The sequence below is a fragment of the Polypterus senegalus genome, chromosome 1, assembly GCF_016835505.1.
Source record: "Polypterus senegalus isolate Bchr_013 chromosome 1, ASM1683550v1, whole genome shotgun sequence".
Lineage (NCBI taxonomy): Eukaryota > Metazoa > Chordata > Cladistia > Polypteriformes > Polypteridae > Polypterus > Polypterus senegalus.
The window spans coordinates 65,451,705-65,477,811 of record NC_053154.1 but is presented as its reverse complement, the minus strand read 5'-3'; the positions used below and the strand labels follow the sequence as shown (position 1 = coordinate 65,477,811).

The following is a 26,107-nucleotide window of genomic DNA, read 5'->3' as shown; positions in this document are numbered from 1 at the left end:
AGGCATGTCTGCTCTGTCATATACAACTGTGCATTGGCTGCTTGACTAATTATAAGGAGACAATGCCTTTTTACCCTTCAGGGTCTTGAATAACTTCTTTGACACCTGGTGCACCTCTGGACTGAATTCACCCATCCATCTTCTAGATCCACTGGAGGATACCGTCAAACCAGAACCTATTTTAGCAGAAGACAAACCATACCCTGCCACCCATCTCTCCATCTTCTTTCTGAATGATCCATTACAGGGTTCCTGGAATCAGAGGCAATCCTGGCCGGCTGCCACTGTCTTGTATAAACCTTATTAAAACCTTTCATGTTTTTCTCAAGTTCTGTAGGCCCTCATTAAAAGAACTGAGAATTTGCCTTTCACGGTAGAATTTAACGAGTATTCTTGGCATATTTGCTTCAAGTGCAGCAGTTTTAAAAGGTCAACTTGCCATTAAGTGTCTCCGGATCACTTGTTTTTACTGCCGTGCACTCAGACTCAAAAGCAAACACAATAAGCAGAAGAAGAAAAGCCGCCAGGTCTTTACTTAGTTATTCCTGGCCTGAGTTGAGGTGGTGCGTCACCAGGCAGGATGGATCTTGTCTTTGTTGCCCCTCAACTGAGGTGACCAATGCACAAAGAGAAAAACGACATTCTAGTATCTGACTATTCAGTTCAGGACCGCTAAAGGAAGTGCGTCCAGTACCCACCGCAGTGTTGTGCCTGTTTATGTTTCAAAAGGTGGCGTTGCACTATGTGAACGCTGAAAGCAGCTGTACAGAAGCACGAGGTGTCTGATTAATGGATATGTATGTTAAAATGGCTAAACATCCATTGTACAAAGCAAATAGACGCTAATCTGTCGTCTCAGGGACATTGGAAAATGAATTTCTAACTACTAACACCTACATAGAAACACACTGATTTGATTAAACACAAAGGATGACAAAGCCAACACATTTTGGACAAACTGATTAACATAAATGAAAGTGTACAGAATCAGTCCATTAATATTATCATTCAACTATGGCCAGTTGAGAATGGAGAAATCAAAATCTCCAGTCTTCAGCAGTAGCCCTGGAGAAAATAAACCTCTAACGGTCCACGGACTTTTAAAACAGAAAAAGTCAAAGACAGACTCGGACTCAGTTGTAGTTCTGGAGACCTCAGTCAACTGGCCGCCCACCTCCTCCTCGGCATTCGACATTAGAAGTCTGTGGTGGGCTGTTCAATGTGATGACAGAATCTTTTCATCCTTGGATTCCTAGGCTCCTGACCTCTCCAATGTCTTTCCATGAGCAGCAGTACCAGATGACACAGTACTCCTCTTATTCTGGGATTCGGTCTCTTCTACCACTCAGGCTGTCTAATGACTCGGATAGTTTAGGGTCCCGGTGAGATTCCCTGGGGCTTAGAGTGAAATATCCACTCACGATCACATCAACCTGGCACAACAGGCCATTTTAAGAGTGTTTTTGTGTGTTACAGTTAAAAACTAGTTTGTTTCTAATTAACCTTTGAGGGGCCCTGGCAGGTCTACGCAAACAGGTGATCATTTCAGCTTTCTTGCACAATTAACTCCAATAAGAATGCAAGGAAATAATTAAACTTGTGAACTCAAAACACCGGGCTTAAAGGGATAAAAACAACTTTGAAACCTGAGATGCCTACTGGCTTTTGGTTTGCAGCTTTCCTAGCTGGAGTTGACTTTTGTTGATTCAATAATCTTCTTCATTTGGCTGCTCCTGTTAGGGGTCGCCACAGCGGATCATCTTCTTTCATATCGTTCTGTCCTCTTCATCTTGTTCTGTTACACCCATCACCTGTATGTCCTCTCTCAACACATCCATAAACCTTCTCTTAGGCCTTCCTCTGTTCCTCTTCCCTGGCAGCTCTACCCTTAGCATCCTTCTCCCAATATACCCAGCATCTCTCCTCTGGACATGTCCAAACCAATGCAATCTTGCCTCTCTGACTTTGTCTCCCAACCGTCCAACTTTAGCTGACCATCTAATGTACTCATGTCTAATCCTATCCATCCTCATCACACCCAATGCAAATCTTAGCATCTTTAACTCTGCCACCTCCAGCTCTGTCTCCTGCTTTCTGGTCAGTGCCACCACATCCAACCCATATAACATAGCTGGTCTCACTACCGTCCTGTAGACCTTCCCTTTCACTCTTGCTGATGCCCGTCTGTTACAAATTACTCCTGACCCTCTTCTCCACTCATTCCACCTGCCTGCACTCTCTTTTTCATCTCTCTTCCACAATCCCCATTACGCTGTACTGTTGATTACAAGTATTTAAACTCATCCACCTTTGCCAACTCTACTCCTTTGCATCCTCACCATTCCACTGACCTCCCTCTCATTCACACACATGTATTCTGTCTTGTTCCTACTGACCTTCATTCCTCTCCTCTCTAGGTCATATCTCCAGCTCTCTCCAGGGTCTCCTCAACCTGCTCTCTACTATCGCTACAGATGACAATGTCATCAGCAAACATCATAGACCACGGGGACTCCTGTCTAATCTCATCTGCCAACCTGTCCATCACCATAGCAAGTAAGAAAGGGCTCAGGGCTGATCCCTGAAGTAATCCCACCTCCACCTTGAATGCATCCGTCACTCCTACTGCAGACCTCACCACTGTCACAGTTCCCTCGTACATATCCTGTACAACTCTTACATACTTCTCTACAACTCCAGACTTCCTCATACAATACCATAACTCCTCTCTAGGCACCCTGTCATATGCTTTCTCCAGGTCCACAAAGACGCAATGCAACTCCTTCTGGGTTTCTCTATACTTCTCCATCAACACCCTCAGAGCAAACATCGCATCTGTGGTGCTCTTTCTTGGCATGAAATCATACTGCTGCTCACTAACCATCACCTCACTTCTTAACATAGCTTCCACTACTCTTTCCCATAACTTCATGCTGTGGCTCATCAATTGTATCCACCTGTAGTTACTACAGCTCTGCACATCCAACTTATTCTTACAAATCAGCACCAGTACACCTCCATGCTTCCATAGGTATGTCATCTGGACCAACGGCTTTTCCATTCTTCATCCTCCTCATAGCTGTCCTTACTTCCTCCTTGCTAATCCGTTGCACTTCCTGATTCTCCCCGTCATCCAACCTTCTCTCTCTCATTCTCTTCATTCATCAGCCTCTCAAAGTACTCTTCTCTTTCCATCTGCTCAACACACTTTCCTCGCTTGTGAGTTCATTTCCATCTTTATCCTTTATCATCCTAACCTGCAGCACATCTTTCCCAGCTCGTTCCCTCTGCCTAGCCATCCAGTACAGTCCTTTTCTCCCTGATTCAATAATACATATAAATATTAGGATAATCTTTACTGTGTGTCAAAAACAACACACCAGCATTCACTCTGATTGCTTAGGCTTCTGAATGTATCACCTTGTTGATGTCATTTCACCAAAAAAAAGATCTGCTTCTTTCCCAAAGGATGTCAACTTTGACTCCTGTCTTTCAGCTATCCAAGCATTTTCTGAGCCCCAATACAACAAAGTAACAACACATCAAGAAAGCCCCTACCAGTAGAACTGAGAGCATGACAGGAACCCACCATGAATGGGACACCAGTCATTACAGAGCACATACATATACAAATCTGCACTAAATTATCAATGCCTCCATCCATTCATTTTACAAATTATATAAATTATTATTCCAGTACAACACTGCAGGAGGCCAGCAGATGTCCTGGCAGCTCTGGGCACAAAGCAAGAATTAACCCTGGCAGAGTGTCGTCCTTCACAGTCTAGCACATCAGGTCAGGTTAACTTAGCACATACGTCTTTGGATTGTGGTCGATAGAGAAAACCCACCCAAACACAGGGACAATGTGCCAACTCTACACAGCCTGACTGAACTGACAATCAGGCACAGGCCTTTGCAGCCGAGAGGCACCCGCGTTAGCCACTGCAGCACAATGAAGCCCTAAGTCCAGTCTTTTTTTTCCATATTAGCTAAAAATATAAAGTAGAAAAAAATTTGAAACCTCAGGGATCTTCTGGAAAGCTGTGCTGAATGAGGCAGGCCAGCTCACTGTCTGCATCCCTGTTTTCCAAATTCAAGTGTTCTGAAACTTTTAGAACCAAAGCCTTGGCATGTACTCTGATGGACATGCTGCCTGGTCACAGCTGACTCACCTTTGAGCTCAGAGGGGCTGTCCCCATTAGAGACCATCTTAGAACTGTGGCTGTGGATGTCACTGTTCAATCTACCACACTGACCAGCACAGCACCTGATCCCATGGCATGCAACATGCTGTGCTCTGCAACCAGAAACAGTGTGATGGAGCAGGCTGGGGATGAAAGGTCAAGTGTCTGCTGCTTGGTATGTTGACACCACCTCTCACACTCACCTGATGCCCTCTCTAGGATGTTTGCGATGGGAGGTTTCACTGCCAACTGACCCTCGCAGTACCATCTGTATGCTTTAATGCACTACTGAGACCACACCTGGAGTAGTGTGTGCAGTTCTGGCCACCACGGTAAAAGAAAGAAGCTGCGCAGAGGAGAGCAACCAAGTGCATCCCAGGACTTAAAGATATGTTCTACTCTGACACACTCAACAAATTAAACCTGTTTAGTCTCGAGCAGAGAAGACTGTATGGAGATCTAATCCCCAAAAAAATCCTCAGATGCATTGATAAAGTAGATCCAGCAGCATAATTTAAGGGTGAATCTCGTACTCAAGGACATTAGTGAAAATTAATTAATTAATTATTTGAATATTCAGTGTTATTATCACCTTCAGTCAACAAAAATGGAGAGTACTTGAAATGCATTGATCTTGAGGTTGTTATGAATGAAATTTTATTTATTTTTTTAGGCTTTCCTCCTTGTATAAAAATCCTCTTGATGTCATTTCTGGGGATATTTTACCCAAAGGATTTGAGGCTGTAATTATTTTCTTAAGTGGAGCCCTCGTTCAAAAGTTGACTTTTATTTAATGTGTTTTTGGAAGCCATTTTGTTTTGACTATGGCCACCACCATTTTGTGGTCCTGGTTGCTAGGAGTGTGGCCTCTAGGTTCATGGCATCGAGATCATTGGTGAAGGGTTGAAAGGTGGTCTTGTTCAGTACCGGTCAAAGCCTATTTTGAGCCATAGGTGGGTGGGAGTCCCTCTTGGGGTTGTTTACAGTGGTGTGAAAAACTATTTGCCCCCTTCCTGATTTCTTATTCTTTTGCACGTTTGTCACACAAAATGTTTCTGATCATCAAACACATTTAACCATTAGTCAAATATAACACAAGTAAACACAAAATGCAGTTTTTAAATGATGGTTTTTATTATTTAGGAGAAAAAATCCAAACCTACATGGCCCTGTGTGAAAAGTAATTGCCCCTTGTTAAAAAATAACCTAACTGTGGTGTATCACACCTGAGTTCAATTTCCGTAGCCACTCCCAGGCCTGATTACTGCCACACCTGTTTCAATCAAGAAATCACTTCAATAGGAGCTGCCTGACACAGAGAAGTAGACCAAAAGCACCTCAAAAGCTAGACATCATGCCAAGATCCAAAGAAATTCAGGAACAAATGAGAACAGAAGTAATTGAGATCTATCAGTCTGGTAAAGGTTATAAAGCCATTTCTAAAGCTTTGGGACTCCAGCGAACCACAGTGAGAGCCATTATCCACAAATGGCAAAAACATGGAACAGTGGTGAACCTTCCCAGGAGTGGCCGACCGACCAAAATTACCCCAAGAGTGCAAAGACGACTCATCCGAGAGGTCACAAAAGACCCCAGGACAACGTCTAAAGAACTGCAGGCCTCACTTGCCTCAATTAAGGTCAGTGTTCACGACTCCACCATAAGAAAGAGACTGGGCAAAACGGCCTGCATGGCAGATTTCCAAGACGCAAACCACTGTTAAGCAAAAAGAACATTAGAGCTCATCTCAATTTTGCTTAGAAACATCTCAATGATTGCCAAGACTTTTGGGAAAATACCTTGTGGACTGATGAGACAAAAGTTGAACTTTTGGAAGGCAAATGTCCCGTTACATCTGGCATAAAAGGAACACAGCATTTCAGAAAAAGAACATCATACCAACAGTAAAATATGGTGGTGGTAGTGTGATGGTCTGGGGTTGTTTTGCTGCTTCAGGACCTGGAAGGCTTGCTGTGATAGATGGAACCATGAATTCTACTATCTACCAAAAAATCCTGAAGGAGAATGTCCGGCCATCTGTTCGTCAACTCAAGCTGAAGTGATCTTGGGTGCTGCAACAGGACAATGACCCAAAACACACCAGCAAATCCACCTCTGAATGGCTGAAGAAAAACAAAATGAAGACTTTGGAGTGGCCTAGTCAAAGTCCTGACCTGAATCCAATTGAGATGCTATGGCATGACCTTAAAAAGGCGGTTCATGCTAGAAAATTCTCAAATAAAGCTGAATTACAACAATTCTGCAAAGATGAGTGGGCCAAAATTCCTCCAGAGCGCTGTAAAAGACTCATTGCAAGTTATCGCAAACGCTTGATTGCAGTTATTGCTGCTAAGGGTGGCCCAACCAGTTATTAGGTTCAGGGGCAATTACTTTTTCACACAGGGCCATGTAGGTTTGGATTTTTTTCTCCCTAAATAATAAAAATCATCATTAAAAACTGCATTTTGTGTTTACTTGTGTTCTATTTGACTAATGGTTAAATGTGTTTGATGATCAGAAACATTTTGTGTGACAAACATGCAAAAGAATAAGAAATCAGGAAGGGGGCAAATAGTTTTTCACACCACTGTATATAAATAATACTCCTAATGGTTTGACTGGCTCAGGCTGTAATCACCGTTACAAATGTTTTGGTACAGGCACCTCGTGCCACCCATATCTCAATCTTCCACTGGTCTCAATTTCCAATTTCTATCTGAGAATTGGTGAAAATACTATAATTTGCAGTTCTGTTTCCTTTTGCTCCTTGTGTCTTGAGATGAGTTTGTTCTTCGACTCTGAATTTCCGATTTGACCACTCTGCTTTTTGACTACTGGTTTTGACCTCTGCTTTGTTTTTTGACTCCGTTATTTCACTCGTTCCTCACTCTAACTCTTCTTTTTTTTGACTGTTTAGTTCAGTCGTTACAGAGGTAGGTTCCACAGCAGGCTGATCCTAACTCTCTTTAAGTTTAGTCTATGCTTGTGTTGCCAGTTGGGGTGCCTGATGCCCCCTGAGGACCTCCCAGAGTACACACTCATACTTTATAGTAGTTAGTGAACTGACATGGCCTTGACATTTTCCCGCCTCGTCTGTCTGCTGCAGGGTGCCCAGTGATGAACTGCCATTGTATTAAGCCTTCCACTCATTGATGCCAGGCCAGGCTCCACCTCTCCATGTTTTGGACTTTGAACCCTCAGGAAATGATAGGATGGATGAGCAATGTGTGCTAGAGACAGGAGGGTTAGGAAGGTGGCAACATCTGAACTCTCATTTATTAGGAATGCCACCAGAGAGTCGATGTACGTTATAAAGGTTGTTTAGTAGAACAGCCGATGGGGTGTCTTGTGTTCTCCTTTCCCATAAATGTTTCCTACCGCACAGGTATTTGTCTAAGCACATCGCCACAACTGTGGCAGCAGTCAGCAGGACCTGTAAAACTCATCATTGCTTTACAACAATGGCTCTCGGAGTAGCAAGAAGCCGAAGTAAGGGTCTGGTCGCGGGGTGGAGTTGCTCAGCGTAAGACACATTTTTATGGTTGCTCTTTCACATGAAAGGCTGCTTTAATTGTTGACCAGCTGCACTCTCTAGTGAGTTTTCTGATGATGGATATAAGATCCTTCTGCTCTTTATCATCTGACGATGGCATATTTTGGGGTTCTTTTTGAAATACCCGGTAACAACATGTGGGGTCTTTCTCATCACACCTGCTAACAGGTCTCCATAGAGGACACAAACTGGTAAAGAGTCCTTGGTATTCAACGGCACACCACTCAGCTGTAAAAGTAAAATACGGCTAAGGAGTTGGATGTTTCCACACTTGCAAAGGATTATGGGAATTTATGGAACGGCATTACTTATATGGAAGGAGATTTCTTTCAGAGACAGGTAATGAATCTCACATTCAGCTTTGAAGTTTTATGACTAAATCAACAATTGCTTGAGTTGTTTATTTAATGCGCTGTTGTCATGAGTAAAGAGATTATTGTTCACTAATTAAAAGGCGCAGTTTAAAAAAAAAAAGAAAGCAAAGCCCAATCTTCTTGGAAATCAGCCTTTTGTGGTGTTCTGCCCAGTTCCATGACAATGTCTCACCGTTCCCAGTTTTATTGCCAACGTCCTGGTTCACTTCATGGTGAATAAACAATGCCTGCTCTTATTGCTCCTCTCCCTCGGGGCAACAGCTCCCCTATAAAAGCAATCACGGTGTCGTCTCAGGCCAGTGACAGTCCGGTCACGATGGAGACCTGTCTTGTGCTGCTCGCGCTCTGGGCCATCCTTAGACAAGGCTATGCGGCCGTGGTGCCCACGGAGACTGGTAAGCTGCTCAGACCAATCTTCATCCTTCTGTTCTTTCTTTTTAAAACACGTTTTCCTTCTTATGATTAGCAATTTGAAAAAAAAATTACTAGACTACAAAGAACTTGTACGAGATTACTGAAAAATGTTAACCACAGACTGCCTTGAATGCTCACCATACGGCTTTTCATCAAATCGAGTGAAATGTGCAATCAGAAATTCTAATTATTTTTTGTTTATTTTGTAGGTTATAAATGTGGACAGCCACAAACCAACCACGGAGTCGAGAATTTAAGCTTAATTTCCCGAATTGTTGGTGGACAGGAGTCCAAATATGGAGATCATTGCTGGCAGGTAAATAAGTAAATGAAAGCGGTCAGTTTTAGTCAAGAAGTCAATCTTCTGAATTTGAAAATATTACAACAAGGGTTCAAATCAATTAGTCTCAGAAAAAAAGATGTTCTGTGCGAGCTGATTGGGAGATCATTTCTGTACAAGGTCAGGAGTGAGTCGACACTAATAAAATAAGTGATAAGGGATAAGCTTCCTCTTCTTCATCGTTTCTCCTTCCACCTAAAAATTATTTTTATGTTACTTACCCCATGTACTGTGCAGTGTTTGGCTGTGAAAAATGTTTAACCTCAAGTCTTCATAAAGAATTAGAGAAAACAGTTTATGCTGTAATGAAACGTAATGGTGACCCGTTCTGTCTAACAGAACGAGCAGCGTGTTAAATGTGAAGACATGAATCAATGTTAAAAAACGTCCATGGGAAAAAAAACTCACGTTGCAAAATTCACAAATCTGTTATCCAGTTGCATGCTCAAAATGTTCACATTGCATGTATTTTTTTTTGCTAAAATGTTATTACTTAGCGTACAAGATAAAAAGAAAAGACGCATTCCCACAATGCTGTGTGTTTGTATTCATTGGTCATTTGACCTGTGTGAACTACAAACGCACAGTATTATGGGAATGCGCCTTTCCTTTTTGTTTTTTTATTGATTTTAATTAAAAGCAAATAACACTCCATACAACCAAATCTAAACTAAAATTTAACCATCGCCCAAGAGAAGGAGAAGAAAGCCAACAACCAAATCAAATCTTTAAAAGCAGCAAATTGGAAGAGTATCCTTTTCCCTGATATAAAATTTTATTCTAAAATATTAATGACTAGCAGAATACCCGCGCTTCGCAGCAGAGAATTAGTGTGTTAAAGAAGTTATGAAAAAAGAAAAGGAAACATTTTAAAAATAACGTAACATGATTGTCAATGTAATTGTTTTGTCACTGTTATAAGTGTTGTTGTCATACAGTATATATATATATATATATATATATATACACACACATATAAACATATCTACATATACACATATCTACACATACACATATCAACATATATATACACATACATACATACATACATATACTGTATATAGCAAAATCCCAGCGCTTCGCAGCGATAAAAAACTGCTTTTAAATTTTTATTAAGAAGAAAAGAAAATCTTTTTAAACTAAGGGAAAATATACCAATAACTATCTTTTAAGGATCTCTTTGTATACCACGTTGTCAGTTCAGCACTCCGGTTGTAATATGACCAAGCTGTGCACTAAGATTACTTTTGAGAATGCAACGTATAATTTTGTCCAGGAGGAAAGCAATGTTGCCTCAAATCAATGGCAACCTTTTGTAGGGTGTGTCCCTGAGACTTATTAATTGTCATCAGGAAGCAGAGCCTTACTGGAAATTTGAGGCATTTCAATTGAAATGGGAGATCACAGGGTATAACGGTGATGCCAGAAATACATTCAGAGTGTGGCGCTCTGCTGTTTTTTTGTGTAGCTGCCTTCACACAGCTTCTCCTCTGCTTTATAAATGAACGCCATATAAGGCCATCGTTTCTCCTTGCTTCGCGGTTCTGTACTGTTTTATTATTCGTTTATCACAATTCTTATAGTTATTGTGTAGCTATTCGAGACTTACTTTACTGTTCAGGTACCCATTTCCTTTATTTAATCCACGGCTTGTACGTTATTTTTTGTTTGTTTATTACGATTATAGATATTTATTGATTCCCTTCTTTAGCTGACTGCCTGCTCATATAAGACGCTCCGCTGGTTTTTTGTGAAACAGCCTTTACACAGCTTCTCCGCTGTTTTATAAACGAACGGCATATAAAGCCATCACCTTGTCAATTGTGTAATGCGTTTTTGATCAGGTTTGATGCATGGAAGTGATCACTCGTACTGCGTTCAGTCAGTTCATGTGAGCTGCTCTCTTGTGTGATGTTGCGATGTCCACGGCTTTATTTAATGTTAGCTAAGACCCGGCACTTAACAGTTTCTGGCTGCACTCCGGTTGTAATATGACGAAGCTGCGCAAGCTCACTCTTGAGAATGCAACGTATAGTTGTCCAGGAGAAAAGCAATCTTGCCTGAAATCAATGGCATCGTTTTGTAGGGTCTGTCCCTGAGACTTATTACTTGTCATCACGAAGCAGAGCCTTACTGGAAATTGGAGGCATCTGAATTGAAATGGAAGATCAGAGGGTATAAAGGGGATGCGAGGAATACATTGAGTGTGGAGAAACTCTAGAGACAGCGTGTGTATTAACTTGTGGATTTTTCTGTGAGTATTTGGTGGCAGCATGATGAAGTTGCTTTTGCAAGACCATGTTAGCTGTGGAGCTCAAATCAGAGCATATTCTTTTCCTACCTTGTCAATTGTCTAATGCATTTTTTGTACAGGTTTGATGCATGGAAGTGATCACTCGTACTGCATTTAGTTAGTTCACGTGAGCTGCTCTCTTGTGTGATGTTGTGATGTCCACGGCTTTATTTAATGTTAGCTAAGACCTGGCACTTAAAAGTTTCTCGCTACAGCAATTTTAACTCCGTTACAAAGTGATCCAAAGTCTCGTTTTTACCTCGTGTCTTCTCATTAAACTTGTATCTCATGAATAAAGTATTCGGCATTTTTCTTCAGCGCTCTTTGGGAGCTCTTCCTTCTTTTCCACGTACTGCGGTCACAGTCAGTTCACATGATTACGTGGGAGGCGTGATGATGTCACATGCAGCTCTGCCCCCCACGACTATCGAGCTAAAGTCCATTACAGTATATGGAGAAAAATAGGTTCCAGTTATGACCATTACGCGTAGAATTTCAAAATGAAACCTGCCCAACTTTTGTAAGTAAGCTGTAAGGAATGAGCCTGCCAAATTTCAGCCTTCTACCTACACGGGAAGTTGGAGAATTAGTGATGAGTCAGTCAGTCAGTCAGTCAGTCAGTCAGTCAGTCAGTCAGTCAGTCAGTGAGGGTTTTGCCTTTTATTAGTATAGATTAGATTCCACCATATTTTTAAAAAGGTTTGATCTGATCCTCTGAGTGAGAATTAGATTTTTTTCAATTTCAGATATTATTGGACATCACCTCCCCACTGACTTAAAGGTGGTGGGCTTTGATTCTCCACTTGAGGAAGATAAGATAATGCGTCTTTCCTGCTCATCTTGTCCACTCATTTTGCCGGAATTACCTCTTAGAAATATATTACAAAAAAAAAATGCATGCATTTTGCATGTTTTGAGCATACAACTGGATAACAGACATGTCGATTAGATGTCAGAAGTTATGTAAGAACTTCACTTCTTATGTTACTCGAGTTACCATTTCATTACATTACATCATAAACTATTTTCTATTATTCTGTGTGTAAAAAATGGGATTTAAAAAATTTCTTGACCACCACTACAAACTACTTGAGGTAAATAACATATAAGAAAAATATTTTTTGGGTGGAATATTCCTTTAACAACAGCTGAAAGAGAAGAACAAGAGATGCCAATTATTCATTAATTGTAGTGGTGTTCAGGTCTGTCAGTCTGTCTGTGCACTGGTAGCCTGAGTCCGCCTAAGACAGAATGGGCCCCACTCAGTGTCAGGGCACACAGCGCCAATTTACGGTCACTGGCAAACCTAACATGGGGTTGGCATGGCATGTCCGAGGAGGTCTGAGTACTTTGAGAAAAACCCCAAGCTGACACTCGAAGAACTTCTCAGCTCATTGCCGTCAGCTGGGGGTTTGCTCCAGGCCACATCAAAAAGACATGGGTGTCGGCTTATTCTCCGACTCCATCCTGGCTCAGAGTGTACTTTAGGCCATGGACTAGCATCTGGCCCACTGTCAGTAATGTCTGGATTGGCTCTCAATGACCCTGGGACCCTGAACTGAAATAAGGAGGTGGATGGATGGACATTTCATCCTTAGAATCTTAAGCTTCTGATCGAATGGTCAATGTTGGAACTCTGTAAATAGTGAGCCAGTGAAATGATGCAGAACTGTCGGGACTTTCTTGTTTTATTGTTAACCCAATGCTAACGTCACTATTTGTATGTTCGGGTGGGTTGTTGTGTCACCTAAGCTGATTCTAAAAATAATAATGTAAATACCTGTAACCTAGTCCTGCTCTTGTCTCTAATTAATCATATTTATATAGAGCTCTTCTAACCCAATCAAGGTGCTTTACATAGACAGTAGGGAGCCACTTCAGCCACCACCAATGTGTAGCCCCCACCTGGATGATGTGACGGCAGCCATTATTGTGCCAGTATGCTCACCACACATGAGCTATTAGGTGGTGAAGGAGTGACAGAGATAGCTGGCCGATTAGGGACAGGGGATGATTAGGGGGCCAGAATGGACGATGCTGTAATGGGCAATTTAGCCAGGACATCTCTCTATTCCTTTTGAAAGATGCCCAGGGTTCTTTGATGACCACGGAGAGTCAGGACTTTGCTTTTATGTGTCATCTGAAGGACGGTGGCAGTTTTATCAGCACAGTGTCCCTGTCATTGCACCAGGGCATTAGGATCCACACACAGACCACATGTAAGAGAACCCCGACGGCCTCACTTAACACCTCTTCCAGCAGCAGCCCAAGCTTTTCCTAGTTGATCTTCCATCCAAATGTTCTTTGCTTCAGGTAGATTACCTGTTATGTGGTGCACACGGTGTGGCCGCTGGATAAGCGTGTGTTAGGTTAGCTGGAAACGTCGATTGGCCCTGTGTGAAGGTGTCTGACCTGTGATGGACGTGTCCCTCATGCCGGATGTTGCAAGACAAGGCTCTGACATTCTGTCTTCCTAAAAGAAGCTCAAGTTGAATGGATTGATGGATGGGCAGAAACTTTCAAACCAAGACAGCTGTAAAGTTATAACCAACTTGGTCCACATTCTATTAAAAACATGGAATTTATATTAAATCAAAAAATCTGTGTCCTAAGGAAGAAGGGGTGCTGGTGTCATATTCTTGCAGACTGATTCTGGGTAAAGTTCTTTTGGGTCTATGATTGTTCCAAGATGTTAATTACTTTGAAAGTAGGAAGACTAATGATTTACCATATCATACCATATAAAATGAGTGAAGTGACATGTTGGAAAAATGTCTGTTTGTAAGAAGACTGTTCGAGTGAGACCCCATCACAGGCTCCCACCTGCACAAAGCAAGTCGAGCGATGGGCCAACTGAGAGATCAACTTGTAGTTAAGTAGAAGAACCTCACGTGTGAGAGCTGATGTGTGTAATTCCATTAACTTTCAGGATTTTGTTTCATTCTTTTTCAGATTTCTTTGCAAAGAGATGGCCACCATATCTGTGGAGGCTCCATCATCACTAGAAAGTGGATCCTAACAGCAGCCCACTGTTTTCCAAAAGAGTAAGGAGACCCTTAATTATTATCTTTTTGTTAGACATTAACATATTCACTTGGCCATGGTGTAATGTCCTGCCAGTTTCTACTGTCTGTCATATCTGAGGTGGGCTCGTCTCTTATGTCTGATGCTGCCAGGATAGGCTTTGGTTACTGTAGAAGTGAATTTGATTCAGTTGGTCTGAATATGAATGAAAGTTCTGTTTAATCAATAATTTAATGTGATCACAATGAATTGTGCTAGGAAAGGAAATCCATTCTCTGCACCAGCTGACATCACTTGCTTTAGGGAAATTATTCATTACGTACTTACAGAGGGACTGATAAGAGAACGGAGCATGGCTTACTCTACAGAACACAAACTAAACTTCAAATGGAATATTTGAAGAGGATAAAGGAGTTCAGGATCACAAAAGCCGAGAGCTCTGTGTTGTAGTCGCACAGCCGTGTCTTTGATCTTTCACTAAATCACACATTCTATGAGCCACTATGCACAATTTTAAAAATAACCAATTCTATGGTCTACAACAAAAAACACCCAAGTGCTCAAAGAACAGAGTTAAATGGTCTCTAATAACTGGTGGGGTCTGCACAAGGACAAGGTTGATGCTGGAAGAAGTGTTGGTGAGGCCTGTAGGGGGCGCTTATCCAGTGGTCTGTGTGTGGATCCCAATGTAGTGACGAGGACACCGTGCTGTGACACTGGCACCATCCTTTGGATGAGATGTAAAACCAAAGTCTTGACTTGTTGTGGTTATAAAAGATCCCTGAGCATCTTTCAAAAAGAGAAAATCTTCTTCTTCTTCATTCGGCTGCTCCCATTAGGGGTGGCCACAGCGGATCATCTTCTTCCATATCTTTCTGTCCTCTGCATCTTGTTCTGTTAAGCAGGGTGTATCCCGATGGCCTGGCTAAATTGCCCATCACAGTTTTGTCCATTCCGGCCCCCTAATCATCCCCTGTCCCTTATTGCCTACTGTCTCTCTCACCACTTCACCACCTAATAGCTCACATGTGGTGAGCATACTGGCGTGAAAATGGCTGCCGCTACACATTAGTGGAGGTTAAAGTGGCTCCTACTGTCTGTGCAAAGTGCTTAGAGTGGTTAGAAAAGCTCTATATAAATGTAATTAATAATAAATAATAAGGTATTGAATTATCACATTGACCAAAAATTACACTTTGCCACAATACCTTTTAAATAATTCAGGCACTTCCTTTATGAATTTCTATGCAAAGACTTACATTTACTTGTAGCAATACATTCAGAAATGACACGGCAGACATTTGAGTAGAATTCAAATCACATGACATGAACTTCTAATAAAGACGATGTCAGCCATGAGGACCAGGATGACTGTTAAATAAAATGACATTCGACATTTTCATACAACTTCGTTTATCACAGTGCAGGATGGTGGCGATGCTAAGAATTTCACCGTACTCTGCTTGCGTGTCAGCACAAGTCAAGTCAAGTCAAATTGGCGAGCATGCACTGGCAGTGTGCGTTACCGCACCCACTAAACGGCGAAACAACTCGGGATCCCAGTTGGCAACCCCCCAGGCAGACATGTAGTCCAGTCCCACCCTCCAGAAATTACCCTTTATCTGCCGCAGCCAGGTGTTATGTGGGCGACCCCTTGGCCTGGTCCAGCCACTTGGGTCCCCAACAATGAGGATCTTACAAGCCGGATCACCCTCGGGGAAACGCGCCACATGGCTGTAGTGCCATAACTGACGCTCCCTCACAATGAAGGTAATGTGCCTCACTAGGGACTCTATGAGCAACTGCTCATTCGACACAAAGTCAAACCAATGGTACCCAAGGATTCTCCAAAGAGACACAGTACCAAAGGAGTCCAGTCTTCGTCTCAGGTCACTGAATAGCATCCATGTGTCGCCACCTTATAGCAAGACGGGAAGCACCAGGACTCCAAAGACTTGGACCTTCGTCCTTTTGCATAGATATTGGGAGCGCCACACACCCCTTTCCAGCGACCTCATGACCCCCCATGCTCTCCCAATCTGTCTACTGACTTCATAGGAAGAGTCACCAGAGAGGTAAGTAAAATCCTTGGGTACCGCTGGTTTGACTTTGTGTCGAATGAGTGGTGGGTGAGGCACTTTACCTGCATTGTGAGGGAGCGTCAGTTGCGGCACTACGGCCATGTGGCGCGATTCCCTGAGTGTGATCCGGCTCACAACATCCTCATTGTCGATGACCCAAGTGGCTGGGCAAGGCCAAGGGGACGTCCACTTAATATTTGGCTGCAGCAGGTAGAGGGTCATTTCCAGGTGGCAGGGCTGGACATTGTGTGACAGCCTGGGGGGTTGCAAACTGGGATCCCGAGCTGTTTCTTTGTGTGGTGGGTGTGTTGTACCAGTGCATGCTCCACAACCTGCCTGACCTAACATTGAAGTGTTGGGGACAGAAAATCTAACTATCATCCATTATACTTTCTGCCGCCATTAAAATAAAGTCATAACACTTTAGTTTAGGTACTATAAAAATACATCTATTACTCACTGACTAATGTTTCATCAGACCTGAACAAAGCCTTCTCTCGGTATCACAAAGCATTAGTAAGGAGTTTATTCATCTCATTGTGCATTGTGACCTAAAACTTCACTTTGGAGTCGTCTGTGGTGACTTAATTGAGACACATTTCTCTTGAAATTTAGTACAGGACCTGTGAATCCTTCATAGTCCAACATGCCACACAGCACAGAGTTCAATAACTCATCTACTGATGTCTCATAAGTGTTATGAAGACCAAAAGAAGCCTTTTTTAAGGTCTTGTGACATAAGAGAAAATGAGTAGTAGATGCATTTCTACAGTCCCTAAACTAAAGGGTTACCAAACAATCATTCTCAGATTTAAATATGGTCACCAACAATAACACCATCATTAGGTTTGCTGATGACGCAACAATAATGGGAATGAGTCAGCTTACAGAATGGAGATGCGACGACTGGTGGACTGGTGTGAGTGTGATGGTTTGTCTCTTAATCCGGACAGGACAAAAGAGACGGTTGTTGACTTCAGAAAGGCCCATCACGCCCACCGAGGGCCCTGCGATGGAATTGGTCAAACCCCTCAGTGAGCGTCTAGCAGCTGACAACCTCCACATCCAAGAAGGTTCAGCAACATCTTCACATCCTTCGGCGACTCTGGAAGACAGGCCTACATTCCCCCTCCCCATTCTCACCACATTCTACAGGGGCACCACTGAGACCACTCTCTGGTTTGGCTACTGTAGCGTCTTTGACCACAAAGTCCTGCAAAGGATAGTACAACAGAAAAGAATGTTTGAGGTATCTCTGCAGCTTCAATAGCTGTTGCTTCTGCAAAGCCTACAACCTTGTGGAGGACCACTGCAACCCTTCCCATGGTCTCTTTGGTCCACTTCCATCTGGTAGAAGGTACTGCAGCACCTGAACCAGTTCTGCCAGGTAACACCACGGCTTCTACCCCTTGACTGTCTGGACTCAGAACTCTGTGCTGCCCCACTGCTGTCAGATTTGCTTCTGGTAGTTTATGTAAATGCAGTACTTTTGATTCTACTGTTGGTTTTTTATTATTAGTAGTTATTATTTCTGTATTACTCTCTATTCACTTACATATTATTTATTCACGTATCTACTAGTAGGGTGTAGTACAGACTATAGGACAGTTCTCACCTGTCTTGCACTTGTTCCTTGCCAATGTCACATGTGTACTCTTTGTGTATATGCTAGGCCGCGGTCCTGTTACTTCACGTCACTGTGTGCTCGATACCGTGTATGGAAGATGTGACAATAAAGCCACCTGAACGTGAACTTAAACTAAGAGTGTGACCACTTACCTTTCAATGAGGTGTGGCATAGTGGTTAAGTGTTTGGACATCAGACCCTGAGGTTGCGGGTTCAAGTCCCGCTACTGACACTGTGTGACCCTGAGGGAGTCACTTGACCTGCCTGTGCTCCATTTGGAAAAGCCAAAAGATATGTAACCAATTATATCATAAATGTTGTGAGTCGCCTTGGATAATGGCGTCAGCCAAATAAGGTAATGTAAATAATCAATGTAAAATTTATATTTTAATTATTTTATTTTAATTTTTGTATTAATATTTATATTTATCTTTTTATTTTTTCTAGCCTTAACAAGATACTGAAGTCACTGCGAGTGTCCATTGGGGACCATGACCTTTCCATCAAGGAAAAATGGGAGCAAAAACTTTCAGTGAAACAAGTCATATGCCACGCAAAATTTGACCCTTTTAATCCATTTAGCTATGACATCGCCATGCTGGAGCTGGAGAAAGAAATTAATTTCAGTGAGTTCATTTACAGTTCACCCCTAATCTGAAATCATACCATTAAGAGTATTTGAGCATAACAAACCAAAATGTATATTGAATTGCGATGCTTTGACATTAAATGTGTGCTGTTTGAGTTAATCCAAATATACATTTAATGTTCAGCCAGGCCTCTGGTTGCGGTAATTCAACAGATACGAATGAGTGCATAGAAGCTCCTTTGAACGAACTTTCATCGAGAGACGTCTGTTTTTTTGTAATGCAGATGCATGCTTAGCGCTGGCTAACAGAACTGCACACTGCAGACACTCTCACCATCTTAGAGCATTTTGTGCTTTACAGCAGGGGTCCTCGATCCCGGTCCTGGAGGGCCGCAGTGGCTACAGGTTTTCATTCCAGCCAGTTTCCCAATTAGACTTCAGTCCTTGCTGATAATGAAACTTGGTGTTTAACTGTATGGCTTGTTAGCACATTCATTCATCAAAGACAAATTTCATTACGTTGTAGATCAGAGGTCCTCAATTTCAGTCCTGGAGGGACGCAGTGGCTGCAGGTTTCCATTTCAACCAGTTTTTTAATTAGAGCCCATTTATTTACTACTAAAGCAATACATTTTTTGGGCTTAATTTTAGTTATCTTGCCTGTTACAATTCAGAACCCTTAATTGCCTATTTTAGCTTTAGCAGCTGTATTTAAAATTTTAACTGTTGCCTGTTTTGTTAATCAGACTTCAGTTAATAATAAAATGCAGATAACCAATAAGCCAGCAACTCTCCAGCCAACGTGCTTCCTTTTAAACCTGTGCATATGCACCATTAAAAGTGTCTGTGTTTAAAAAAAATGTGTAGAAATAAATGAGAGGGGAATTGGAAGGAACATTAAGTTTAATTCTGTTCTAGTCCACAAAACACGTGGATAATGCTCCCAGGTAAAGAAACAGTGCAATTACAATTTCTCTTGGATGAATGAAAGCACTAACAAGGCATACAATTAAATAATAAGTTTCATTACCAGCAAGGATTGAGTTCTAATTAGGAGATCAACTGGAAGGAAAACCTGAAGCTACTGCTGCCCTCCAGGACTGTGATTGAGGACAACTGCTTTAGAATGTCTAGCAGGTGACACATTTTAGTAATCTCTGTCACAGCTAGGAAGGCTCAATCACCAGTTGGCCGTTTAGCTGGGTGGTAGAATTCCCAGTGTCCCCAGTACACGTTCCAGCTGTGCCATCCTGGGGAGTGCAGCTGATGGAAATGGTAAGTGGCACTCATCAGTGAAGACATGGCGTCTCTGCTGAGTGGTCAGGTGCCAGGTAGTGTTGGGAGTTTGTCCCTTCATTATGCCTTCTCCAACTCTGAGAAATTGTGTCGTTGCTAAGAACTGAAGGGTGTTAACATACTATACAGACCTGGGGTTCATTTTATTTTAAATTGTTTGTAATTTTAAAGTACAGTAATATTGCTTCATGTTGTTTTATTAATAAGTCTATCCTTGTAAAACCTACTATATAATAAAACACTAAGCTCTGTCTGTCCAGCCTCTCAGAGCAATCTGATTGGTTAGTGTGGCTTTGGTGTGATTGGTCAGTTTGGCTCAGGTGATGCAATGAAAGAGGAAGTGTGAGTGTGAGACGCACAAGTAAGAGTAAAGGTGCACACTGAGAGAGTCACCTTTAAAGACGGAAAGTAGAAAAGTGGACAGGAGGTGAGAAAAACACCTCGAAAATGATGACCGAGTCTTACGGGAATGTAATCGAGAGACGGAACACCGGGGACGAGACGTTCAGACACATACAGATGCAGAGGAAAGGAGCTGAAGGTACACAAAGGGCAAGAGATAACAAATATTTTTCCAATTATTATATTACCTGTCTTCAACAGGTAGGTTATAAAGCATTATGGATTTTTTATGATATTTCCATTCATGGATATTTTCAGAGAAAAATTCCAACTTAGGTAAAAAATTGGGTTACAAATATCCACAGGAACTGTCTGTACCTTCGTTCTACTCTCCATTTCTTACGTTCTTGCTTCTCATTTCAGATGACAAAGTGCGACCCATATGTCTACCTAATGCCAATGACAATTTTGCACCAGGGACACTCTGCACTGTAACTGGATGGGGGCGTCTGAAAGAAAGTAAGTATGTTTTACATTTTTTGATTGCAGAGTTTTGACGAATTGTTTAATCAATGAATAAATTAATCGTGTTGTCTTCTGAAGAGTCTAGGCATTTCTAGCCTGTGAGTGTTCTCCAATGGTCTTTCATGGTCAGGTATTCCAGAACTCTCATCACATATATATATATATATATATATATATATATATATATATATATTGTAAACAAGAGAACAGTTATAAGTTTTGGGGAATCCACCCCATATATTGTCAGTACCAACACAGTATGGTCACGAGCTATCATAAAAGACTGTCATATCAGACTGATCTGGAGTCTTATACTTTCTTGGCAGGAAGGGGAGGGATAGGAAGGGAAGTGAGGTTAGTAGAGGGGTGTGGTCTGGAGTCAGAAGTGGGTGGAGTTTTTTAAATGGTTTCCTTTCTGAAGGTCTGTGGAAAGGGCATTAGTGCTGTTCATCAACCCCAGTCTCCCCAGTTCCCCACAGCGAAGCCCTTAGACTTTCTCCCATGTGCATGTGCGTGACAATATATATTATATAAAGAGAGAGAGAACACACACACAGGCATGCGAGAGAGACACACACATACACAAACACAGGTGCACACGTGTATTGTTGCAATGTTACTTTTCTTGGTTGTTTATTAAATTACGGATTTTTCAAATGTTCATGTTTTTCCTTGTGCTTAAAACTCATTAAAAAAAGGTGTTTTTAGCGAGCGGTTCGTAGCGTTATAGTGCGAACTCTTGCAGTGTTAGTTTTCTCAATGTTATTCAATGTTTTTACATTTAGTTTACTATTACGCTGTGCATTCTATGGTGTAATTAACTATATTTGTGCTTAAAAACTTAAAAAAATATATATTTACATACAGTTTGTACGGTCTGGAACGGATTAATTGTATTTACATACAATCCTATGGGGGAAATTACTTCGGTTCACGACCAAATCGGGTTTCGACCGGCGTTTTTTAACGAATTATGGTCGTGAACCGAGGTTCCACTGTATTACTGTTAGGGAAAATTACAGGCATTTTACGGAAATACAAAACAGTATTACTGCGAGAGAAACTTAAAGGCACACAATACAGGGACGCATATTACAGCCACATACAAGGTCCCTTGCCATTTAATATAGATTGTTCCTACTAATGTTTATGCACTACTGTTCTAGCGCCCGTTATTGTAACGGGCTTAATGTCTAGTATATATATACAGTATATATGTCTGTATTTCTGTCCGCTTTTCACGAGAGAACGACTTGACAGATTTAGACTTGTTTTTTTTCTATAATTTGCTTAAACATTCCGGTTGATTTTGCAACTTATCTCATAGCGCTAAGAATCATAGTTTACTTGCAGTACCGATTTATTTGTGTGAATCCGAGAGAGACCGTGGGTCAAGGGGAGGGGAGGGGGGCAGGGCCCTCCTCACTCACGCGTCAACCTCGGGGCGTATCTTACATCCGCTTAGCTAGCAAACGAGAGAACTACTTGATTTGTTGATTTTGTGACTTCTCTCATTGAGCTAAGTATCATAGTTCACTTTCAGGAGTGATTTATTCACGCTAATCCGAGACAGAGATTGCGGGCCAAGGGGAGAGGGAAGCGTAATGTCAGGAGTAGGCAGCTGAGCGGGGCCCTCCTCACTCATGCGCCAGCCTCCATTTGAGTTGGTCTACCTATCGCCACGTTTTGGAGTGTACCTTGCCTCCGCTTAGCTAGCGATACTTGTTTGTTTATTGGTTTTTAAAGTTTGTCCACTTTCACAACTACAAGGGCTGAGCCACAGGGGACGGCTAGTATATATATACATATTGTAAAAGGAACACAATAACACAGGTGTTAAGGGTTGGGGAATCCGTCTCCATATACTGTAAAGTCAGTATTTTGGTTTTTACGGTCAGTTCACAGAAGATGCAATACAGACATTGAATGGGAGACAACATTGATCATTTATGAGGTGGGAACGGAAATGGGATAGCTGGGAAAAGAGGCACAGGGGATCTTGGGATGCGTGACGTCATCACAGGAGAACTGGAAGAAAAGAAGGGAACCTAGAAGCGGCACGGACTTCAGGCCATGGCGGTGTTTTCTTGTCTTTCCTGTTAAAATAAAAGAGAAATTGGTTAGTACACCGTCGTCATCTCCTGCCTTGTGGTTTTGAGCTGCTTGTCGGGTTTTTTAGCTGCTACCTAATCGCTCATGTGTGACAATATATCTATCTACTGTATATATATATATATATAGAATATAATATATAGAATTAAACAAAAGAAAACAACAAAAGGCACACAAACTCACAAGTCTGTTAGTGAACTGGAACAAGATGGCCATTTCCTGGGTTAAGTGATCATGTGGCAGGAAGCGACAGGTGCAGGCAAATGGACGACAGAAGTGACATCAGTGACAGAGTGGTTGTCAATCTTCTGTTCTGCCAAGGGAATGAAAGAGAAGGCATTAGAACCAGCGGGTAATTACCATAATTAAAACTCTTAGGTAGTCTTCCATGTACAAGTGTGTGAGTATATAGTGAGGATATATATTTATATATTTATTTATTTATTTATATATTTATACAGTATATGTAAAGCTCCTTGTGTTTTTGCCTAGTATGTAAGGTTTTACACACACATTTTCAATTCCTTGACTGTTTACACATGGTGGAAGGCATATGTGTTACGGATCATTCACTGGTTTGCTTGGCGAGTGCCTTCCTTTGAGCCCTTTGATTTGTTTTAGTGATTTGCATTTTAGAGAAATATTGAAGCAGGAAGAAGCTGAACTCTCACATTTATTTATAGTATTACACCAAACGTTCCCTTCACTGCTTTCATTTCTTCACACTACTGCAGATGGACCACTTCCCACTAAGTTACATGAGGTAAAGTTGGCAAAGCTTGAGGACAAAAGGTGCGGCAGTGTGCTGTCGACACTGAGGAAGTCAAAGGGACACACGGTGTTTTGCGCTGGTTTTGAAGAAGGAGGTAAAGATGCTTGCCAGGTAGGTGCCATCAATGAACAGCATGTGTGGACTTTACTCTATCGGCGGCCTATCTATCGACACGGAGACCTAAGCTTAGCTGCAAATCGGTGAAGAGAGGAAAGGAGACATTGTGTGGATAATCGATAATCTTAGTGACAAACTGCTGGCCTGTTCAGCCTTATCTGCCGGTGGTAAGAGCCATTTCTAAATCAAGGAGCTCCTCTGCCCCTTCTAACTTCTACCGGCATGGTCAGTGCTCACAACGGTACGGGAGAATTAGGGAAAGTAAATTAATCAATAAAGAGGTTTAGACTAAATGAGTCAAAGTCTGCTTTTCAGCTTTGCATTATGGAAAGACGTTTATTTATGTTGTTGCTCCAATTATTGATCATTTATATGTAGGTTTGTAGGTCTACTTCATTCTTGAATTAGTAAGGTGGTCAGCTCCTTGCTAAGTGAGTTATTCTCAACAAAACCTGATGGTGAACTGGTAGGCTGTCCCTGTCGACAGACAGTTAACTGTCAATTTGCTTATATATTTGGAAAAAAATGTAAATGTTTCCAAGAAAGATTAAAGTTTCTCTCCCATGTATTGTTAAAAACAACAAAACAACACTAGAGTGTTTCTTAGTCATGCTTTTGCTTGTTTTCCTACTCAGGGAGATTCTGGGGGCCCCATTGTTTGCCCGAGGGAAACGGGCACACTGGTACTTGCTGGCATCACATCATGGGGTATGGGCTGTGCTCGCGAGTGGGCGAATAACGCAGCCAAACCGAAGATAAAACAAGGATCTCCAGGAGTCTTTACCGACCTCAAGTTATTCTTAACCTGGATTTATGAAATTCTAAATCAAGGTAAAAGTGATCCATGCAGATATGACACCTCTCTAGTTTATGAGCTTTTTTTGTATTCAATTTAATATTACACAAGCAAATTGAGCTAGATTTACATTTAAACTTGAAAGACTGGGTAGTGGCCATGGTAGAGTAGCATATAGCATTTCCACCTCCCAGCACCTGGCATTATTCTGGCCTGGCATGCCTTCTGTATGGCTGCTAGATGTTCTTCTCTGGCGCCTGTTGTCTTCCTGCTACATTTTTATAGACCATCCCATATTGGCTGATGATTTGATAAAACTCGACCAGTATGGGAGCACGCATTTCCCTGGCATGTGGGAGACTGGCATCCCGTGCGAAAGCGGTTCCTGTCCATGCTGGGCACAAATGATGCGGCGAAGGTGTGGAAGACTGGAAGGAAAGGGAGAACTTAACAGCCAGTTTGAGTAACTTTATGGTCTGCTTATTTATTTATTTATTTATAAACCACCTACAACTGAGCACCAGCAAAACCAAGGAGCTGGTGGTGGATTTTAGGAGGCCTAGGCCCTTCATGGACCCTGTGATCATCAGAGGTGACTGTGTGCAGAGGGTGCAGACCTATAAATACCTGGGAGTGCAGCTGGATGATAAATTGGACTGGACTGCCATTACTGATGCTCTGTGTAAGAAAGGACAGAGCAGGCTATACTTCCTTAGAAGGCTGGCGTCCTTCAACATCTGCAATAAGATGCTGCAGATGTTCTATCAGACGGTTGTGGCGAGTGCCCTCTTCTACGTGGTGGTGTGCTGGGGAGGCAGTATAAAGAAGAGGGACGCCTCACGCCTGGACAAACTGGTGAGGAAGACAGGCTCTATTGTAGGCACGGAGCTGGACAGTTTGACATCCATGGCAGAGCGGCGGGCACTGAGCAGGATCCTGTCAATCATGGAGAATCCACTGCATCCACTGAACAGTGTCATCTCCAGACAGAGGAGCAGCTTCAGCGACAGACTGCTGTTACTGTCCTGCTCCACTGACAGACTGAGGAGATCGTTCCTCCCCCACACTATGCGACTCTTCAATTCCACCCGGGGGGATAAACGTTAATATTATACAAAGTTATTGTCTGTTATACCAGCATTTTTATCACTCTTTAATTTATTGTTTTTTATCAGTATGCTGCTGCTGTCTATCTATCTATCTATCTATCTGAAGCTATATTTAACAAAATAATGGAATGAATACTATGCTTCTCCATGCCATCTCCATTTAATGCATCTTAATTTTTTTATCATATACAGGGACTGAGAATCGAAGGAAGTCAGCATCAAGTAAGAAATGTTCCAATTCTCTCAACATTCTTGTACTTCTTCCAAAAGCATAACAAAGAAAATGTTATTAAGCTGTAACGGACTTTTGCTGACTTGCTACAGCTGCCATGCCTGCTTTCCACAAGTGGCAGAAAGGCCGCACTCTACGTCAGGCCTGTGTGACTAATTTTACACACACCAGTTCCTTGCTGGCTTATTCAGTTTAATTTCTAGAGCAGAAAGTTTGTGGATAGAGGGACACGGAGGGCATTGTTAACTTTGCTTTGCAGTCAGCACATTCTGCGGGTCTACAAGGTCAAGCATGTGAATGGCCCTTTTGTGGAGTTTAACAATA

At 42.1% G+C, this 26,107-nt stretch overlaps 1 protein-coding gene across 1 annotated transcript in view; it reads left to right on the top strand.

Moving 5' to 3' along the window:
* The window catches only part of LOC120517907 (ovochymase-2), an 83,808-nt gene that overhangs the window by 15,536 nt on the left and 42,165 nt on the right, over positions 1-26,107 (top strand). The window contains exons 2-9 of the mRNA XM_039740421.1: positions 7,909-8,079; positions 8,738-8,844; positions 14,114-14,205; positions 18,341-18,519; positions 20,544-20,639; positions 23,492-23,640; positions 24,282-24,477; positions 25,744-25,773. Of these exons, the coding sequence (XP_039596355.1) occupies positions 8,034-8,079; positions 8,738-8,844; positions 14,114-14,205; positions 18,341-18,519; positions 20,544-20,639; positions 23,492-23,640; positions 24,282-24,477; positions 25,744-25,773 (895 nt within the window). The 5' untranslated portion in view covers positions 7,909-8,033. The remainder of the gene's footprint in view (positions 1-7,908; positions 8,080-8,737; positions 8,845-14,113; positions 14,206-18,340; positions 18,520-20,543; positions 20,640-23,491; positions 23,641-24,281; positions 24,478-25,743; positions 25,774-26,107) is intronic.